The sequence below is a fragment of the Sander vitreus genome, chromosome 3 (assembly GCF_031162955.1).
Source record: "Sander vitreus isolate 19-12246 chromosome 3, sanVit1, whole genome shotgun sequence".
Classification (NCBI taxonomy): domain Eukaryota; kingdom Metazoa; phylum Chordata; class Actinopteri; order Perciformes; family Percidae; genus Sander; species Sander vitreus.
The window spans coordinates 17,809,577-17,816,670 of record NC_135857.1 but is presented as its reverse complement, the minus strand read 5'-3'; the positions used below and the strand labels follow the sequence as shown (position 1 = coordinate 17,816,670).

Genomic DNA, 7,094 nt, shown 5'->3' with positions numbered 1-7,094 from the left:
ACGCAGGTGTTTTCGGCGGCTGGACTGACGGTCACCAGGTAGCAGTCGCGTCTGACCCCAGATCATGTCAACATGCTTATCTTTCTCAACAAAAATCAGTAATGTGTTGTTTTGCTAGTCTTGTGAGTGTGTACTTTTGTCTTTATGACTGGGAAGTGATGGGATATTTTCCAGACTACTATGGCTGTTGTGTTTCATCAAAGTCCAGCTTCTTTGGTGTGTGTGTGTGTGTGTGTGTGTGTGTGTGTGTGTGTGTGTGTTTTCTTGAGTGTTTTTAAGGGGGGTGTGATGGCATTTGGACAGCCAAGTTCATCTTCCACAAAATGAGAGTGTGTGTGTGTGTGTGTGTGTGTGTGTGTGTGTGTGTGTGAGTGTGTGTGTGTGTGTGTGTGTGTGTGTGTGTTTTATCTGATGAGGTGGTAGGTGAGCCAGTACATGAAGATGGGTTGTGCTGCTGCTATAGACATGGTGAGGTACATCCTCAGCTGGTTTTTGGCTCCTCTCACCAGCCTTCCCTCCGCCGCCGCCTCAGATAACAGCTTCAGACGCAGCGTGCGGATCTGAAGAGAGACCCGTTAAAAAATATTCTTTAAATCAACCATTAAACAAATGACCTGAACGCATTACCTGTGACACGCAATCAAACACAACAGCCCTGCCATAGCATCCGTCTTTGTGTAGGCCGTAATGTTCCGATTTTGGTGACATTGTGGGAAATGTGTTAAATACATTGTGTCTTTTAGCATTGAGGTCATAGTTAGAAAATAGAAACATGTCTTGATCGGATATAGGGCAGTACAACGCCTCTTTAAAACTATGACCTCAGTGATAAACATAAATCAATCTACACATTTCCTACAATGTCACCAAAAAGTTAACCTTGTAAACTTTGTATAGGTAAAAGTTATGACTGTATTGCATTAGATTGCCAAGGTGTACCTAATAAAATGGTCACTGTTTGTATAGGTATGTGTGACAAGGGTGGAGATGGGGGTCGTAAGGGTATGAGTAGAGTAAAATAGTAAGATGAAGAAATGTGAGAGGGTGTGCAATTACAGCATGGCTTGTCTTGTGTGTATTCATGTCTTAGCTTGACATCAGTTACAGGTATGGGGAAGGCTTTACTTATTTATTTGCATAAGATGTTGAGATGTGTCTGCAGACGGGGTCAGAAAGCTGACAGGAGTACTGCAGAGAGCTATGGTGAGGGAAGGCGAGGACAAGGTTGAAGAAAAAAAATATCCAGAATGCCAAGAAGGGAACATTCTTTCCAGAATATAAACAGAAGTCATCTGTCCTCAATTATTTGTAAATAGGAAATCTGTCTATTAAAGTGCTCACATTATGCTCATTTTCAGGTTCATATTTGTATTTAGAGGTTGTAATAGAATAGGTTTATGTGGTTTAATTTTTCAGAAAACACCATCTTTTTGTTGTACTGCACATTGCTGCAGCTCCTCTTTTCACCCTGTGTGTTGAGCTCTCTGTTTTAGCTACAGAGTGAGACATCACACTTCTGTACCATCTTTGTTGGGAGTCGCACACATGCGCAGTAAGTACTACTAGCTTGTCAGTTGCAGAGTATAAGGGCGTGCCACACTAGCAGCTAGGCGAGCATTATAACGTGTGTTACAAAGTGACGCACGTTTGTCTCTGAAGTAAAGGCTGGACTACAATAGAGCGGTTTGTGAACAGTGTTTTCTCTGAAGTCCCTTTGGGGTGGACTTTGGGCTTTTTTCACTTTGTAAACCTATAACGTGCACAAAAAAGATAATAAATGAAAGGGGAAAAGCCAAAAAGCATAATATGAGGACTTTAAGATCAATAATTTAAACTCAAGAGTTAGTAGATGTTGCTACTCACCATAAAGACAAAGATGGCAACACAACACCAAAGCAGAGAGAGATAGTATGCCGGCTTCCCAAACAACAGGCCTGCTACGACCCCCTACAATCATCCTGAGGAAATAAGACACACACAGTCAAAGGTAGTCATATCCACAGAGCCTTATAGTGTTACACTAAGAACATTTAAGACACATTTTGTTCTGAGCATAGTTTAAGGAAAATGAACTAGAAAAGAATAAACAACAAGAAATACAAGTGATGAGAGTAGGTGAGAGGCAGTAGAGGGTGAGTTGGTGATGAAAATGTGAACATAGAAAGATGCTGTACATACCCAACATATTTGTAGCCAGAAAAAGCCAGCAGGTCTATGGTCGTGAGGTCAGTATTTACAGTCACAAGGTAGAGCGACAGCAGGACCGCCAGGACTTCCATGATCAGCCACACAAACGCTGAGCTGGCCTGAACTCCCAGCAGCTCCGGAGAAAACCTAAAGGTGCACAAAATGATACAGTCTCTATGTATGTATATACTGTGAACTCATTACATCAGTGCATCATTACCTTTGATCAAGCTGCAATGAAGTTTTTGTTTTTAAAGGTTCTCTTTGAGCCTTAGTATGTATGTATGTATGTATGTATGTATGTATATATATATATATCCATTCCATATTTAGTACAATTTCAATCTACAATCATTATGTTATTATTAATGTTATATAACACAGACTTTAAATAAGTGCAACACTGTAATTAATCCATCCAGAGGTTGTTTTCGTTGTAAGATGTTGCTGGCCTATTAGCTTACAGAAGTTTTAAGTGTTTTGTGGTTGCTGTTGTTGCTCTGTGGGTGTGCATTAGAATGAAGAGCTATCCATAAAATGAAGCTGGCAAAAACTAAGACAATGCCTTGGTGGAAGAAAAAAAAAAACAAACTAGAATTCACAATAAATTGACGTGGTTATGTGAGAAGACATAAATAAGTCTACTACCTAGCTGTTAATGATCATTGCTTATAAAGAATAAGAACAAAATGGAACAAAAAAAACACAACAAATGAACATCAACACAATAGATTACTACCCAAACTACTTTTCCAAACTGGTATCACGTTGATAAAAACATGTATGTATGTACTTGTTCTGTGTGCCGAGGGCCAGTCCAGCCACCAGGATGTATGTTATGAAGCCCATGGCGGGAATGTAGAGATCCGGAGCGTTCACATCAAAGCGTGGAGCCACAGGAGTGTCCTGCTGGTAGCTCACCTCCCAGTTCTACAACACACACATGATCACACACTTGCTAAATCCTTACTGACAAAATTTCCAAAGGAAAGCATGTAGTATAGTAGCATCGATTCCTGTGTACTATTTAGTCTGGATTACTTTTTTCCAATCAATTTAAACTACAACAGGTATTTTGTCTCAACTCGGAGAATAAGAAAAGCCTCAGAGGCCCACAGAGAAAAAAAAATCTACATATTTTCACATGCACAGGATTACCTCTACCTATGCAACGTGGCAGACATAACAGAATAACTACTATTTAGCTGGTGTGAGCAGACTTACCTCGTGCATGTAAGGGAATACTAGAAGGCCCAGCTTCTTCCCCACGTACACTGTGTCCACAGCAAAGTAATATTTCAGCTTAGAAATTGGGATGAACCTGTCCAGCTGAAACAAGCAAGCACACAGACAAACACACATGCATTATTCACCCCCTTTTTGCATCCTTTCTGGTAAGCAATCATTTAAGGTATCATTAATGACTCTTACATTCTTGTCTACCATTTCCCTTCCCTGGGACGCCAGTGAGCTGCCATATGCCATGGCCAGGTTAGACATGGGGTCTGACAGGATAGACTGGCCAGGAAATCCTGCTGCATGAGGCCCGGCCTGCTGGTTACTGCCAAAATGACACAAGAAAATGTATCAACTGAAAGAACATAATGGATGCGTCAGCTAAAAAAACACAAACAAGTCGATTTTTTGAGGGCATGATCTGATTGATTGACAAAGGGCGCCTGATTTTTCCTTGATGCAACATAGGACACAAACATACAAAATGCAATAACACAATATGTATTCACAACAGTTTAACATCTAGCCTATCTTCAGTCTGGTCCCCACCTGTACCCCGTCTGTGGTCCAGATGAAGCTCCACTCGTATCCTCAAACAGCTGGCTGCCTTCTGAACCATCCACCAAACTAGTCCTTAGACGCATATTAGGCTCTGGATGAAGAGAGAGAGAGAGTGGTTTGAGAAACAGATATGTCAAACAAAGCAGTAGATCTACACAGAAACTGTGTAGTAAGTTAGTAATGCAAGCAAATGCAACAGTAGCAAATTACATGAAATCTGAGAAAGCAGCATGCATCAGTTTGTATAACAGTTAGTATTGTAACATGGTGCGCCTTTGCTGTGGTGCTCACCGGTCGGCCTGATTGTGGAAAACTGAGAATTCAAGCACACAACTGAATAATCGTTTCATTGGTGTGTTTGTAACAGCGTGCTTTGGGGAGGGTCGTTTACATGTATGTGATGCACAGATATGTTTCGAGATACTCCTTAGGGACTTGAGGTAACGGTAAATTAAATGTATTGGCTAGCCTCATTACTAGCTAATTATCAGACAGACATTCTTCTTTAGGAAGAGTAAAAAAAGAAAAAAAAGAAAAAAAAGCCCCAAAGTCTAACCCAGATTGAAGCTTGGAAACGGAGGTGTCGCTTACAAAAGCACAAACAATGTAACTTAATATAGCACTACATTTCGCGCTAAACAATCTGTAAACACCAAAAAAATATCCCACAGTCATTGCACAGACACTTCCACCACACAAAAGAGACACAAGCTGTCGCTACTTATTCCCTCTATTTAGCTAATGTCTTCCACAGTGACAAACGTTAGACGGTGGTGCAACGTTTTGGTGTCTGTGTTTTTACAAGTTATCTAGCTAGCTAACAGTAAGTCGTTAGCCTCAACCGGCTCAAAACAGTGGCAGCATCTTTCAGCTCCGTTTACGTTGGATTCCAGAAAGCTAGCAAGTACAAAATGTACACATGCAGCCGTTCGCTAATTACCTATTAACTAAAGGCTGATTTGATCGATACAATCACGTACGTAACTTACGCTGTCTGAACCCACTTTGAGTTGCAGTATAATCCATTTGGACTAACTTGATGGTAGCAGTAGCCGTCAGTTGACCAACTCGACTGAGATGCAGTTGCTATAGTTAGCAAAAGCTCCACAGGGAAGTTGGAGTCATTCATACATTTTACACGGAAGTAAACGCTTTCTTCTTTTTTGATTTAATGACGGGTTACAAACCAACGTGAAAGGTGAATACCGCCACCTACTGTATCGAAGTGTCCTGGGGTCCATCCTGTCATGAGGATACCAAGGTTAAATAAAGCCTCTCTTACCTTGTTTGTCCTTTATCTCCAACAACCTTGTAACGTGTAACTTCACTTTCTACCTATTTCTTCTTAAATGTGTCTCTTTCTACCTTAAACTTTTTACGTCTCATCAGCACATGGTCAACGTTTTCTTTACCACTACAAACCTCACATTTATCTGACATTTTCCTTTTCACAATGGTGTAAAGTAACTAAGTAAATTTACTGTTCTTAAGTACACATGTTAGGTACTTACACATTTTTAAATGTGTGGAAAATGGAAATATTCCACTACATTATAGACACAGTAGTCTACTATACTATACTATGACTTTTTTTATCACTTTTTTCGAAATACTAAACTAACTTTTTTTTTGACATACTAAACTATGACTTTTTTCGACATAAAATACTTTGACTTTTTAAGCATTTTAGGCCTTTATTTGATTGGACAGTTTTCAATGTACTTTATTAGTCTCCGTGAGACTGGTGCATGTGCAAATCTTATCTCATAATTATGACTTTTTATCTCATAATTATGACTTTTTATCTCATAATTATGACTTTTTATCTCATTAGTATGACTTGTTTTTATCTCATAATTATGACTTTTTATCTCATAATTTCGACTTACCAAGGATATATTTTTATTATCAAGACAAGGTTTTCATCAATTTTTTTATTTTATCAATAGGCTTCCATATTAAAGTCATAGTGTAGTATGTCAAGAAAATCCTAAAAAAGTCATAGTATAGTATGTCGGAGAAAGTCATAAAAAGTCATAGTACAGTATGTCAAAAATAATCATTATATAGTATGTCGAAAAAAGGGATAAAAAGTAAAGTATAGTATGTTGAAAAAAGTCATAAAAAACTCATAGTATAGTATGTCAAAGAAAGTCTGGAAGAACATGCAACTTCCACACAAAATGGCCCAGCCTCCAAATAAAGTACAATTAAAACAGTTATAGCATAGTATGTTGGAAAAAAAACATAAAAAGTGATTATATAGTAGGCCTATGTCAAGGAAAGTCTGGAAGAACATCCAACACCCCACAAAAAGGGCCAGGCCGCATTGGGGATCGAACCAAGTGTCGGAAAAGCTAGTACTTGTACTTTTCAGAGGAAAAGTACACTTCTAAGCAGTTCTAAGAACTACTCTCCCCCAAAATCTTTTTTTCCGTTTGCATTCCCACTGGCTAAGTGGCCATAGGGACTAGTAGGAGGGGTAAGGGAGTGACGCAAGCACGGCCTTTATAGCATCGTCACTAGACCTTAGCGCCACATACAACAACAACAAATGATGCTAATACTTGTGCACTTTTCCTATATTAAATGCACGTCCATTCTCGTAGTAATTCACGTAATGTTTGGCTCAACACAGACGGCTTTATTATACTCGGAACAGACCCCGCCTCTGCCTGCTGCTGCGCTGTGGACATGTGTGTGTGTGTGTGTGAGTGTGTGTGACGGCCGGCGAGCCGCAGGACACGCTTGTGGAGTTTAACTCCGAAAAGACAGTTAACCACAGGTTTCCGTTAATCTTTTGATGGACATGTGTTGTGATATTTAAACAAACGAACCGTCAACGGCGAAATAAAAGCCTCTTATTTACGAGAGCAGTCTGAGAGACCTCCAGCTCACAGCGAGGTGTCTGAGCAAGCCTGGCCGAGCGACGAGCTAGAGGCCAGGGCAGGCGCTTGCTGGCTGTCGCCTCACTTGATGGAGCTTCTGAACTCCGAAAACTTTGAAGCAAATTGTCAATTCGGCATCAATTTTAGCAAGACTGCCTATATTCGAAATCTAAACAGTTAATTTCTCGCCTAAAACGTTGTCAGAAGTGAATTTAATGATGA

General features: G+C 39.9%; 1 protein-coding gene across 5 annotated transcripts; it reads right to left on the bottom strand.

Moving 5' to 3' along the window:
• Nucleotides 1-279: 279 nt before the first annotated feature.
• LOC144515453 (protein YIF1B-like) lies at nucleotides 280-5,133 on the bottom strand. Of its 5 annotated transcripts, none has more exons than XM_078246309.1 (8): nucleotides 4,965-5,133; nucleotides 3,973-4,075; nucleotides 3,619-3,748; nucleotides 3,412-3,516; nucleotides 2,981-3,117; nucleotides 2,175-2,334; nucleotides 1,864-1,947; nucleotides 280-560 (listed from the first exon to the last, which is right to left on the bottom strand). In XM_078246309.1, exons 1-8 carry the CDS (start codon nucleotides 5,008-5,010, stop codon nucleotides 405-407), a joined length of 921 nt encoding a protein of 306 aa, XP_078102435.1. In that variant the 5' UTR covers nucleotides 5,011-5,133; the 3' UTR covers nucleotides 280-404. The 5 variants fall into 5 exon arrangements, with proteins under 5 accessions (XP_078102435.1, XP_078102431.1, XP_078102432.1 ...); XM_078246305.1 differs by having other exon boundaries at nucleotides 429-560; nucleotides 1,864-1,958; nucleotides 2,179-2,334; XM_078246306.1 differs by having other exon boundaries at nucleotides 429-560; nucleotides 1,864-1,958; nucleotides 2,179-2,334; nucleotides 3,979-4,075.
• Between the last annotated feature and the right edge of the window lie 1,961 nt (nucleotides 5,134-7,094).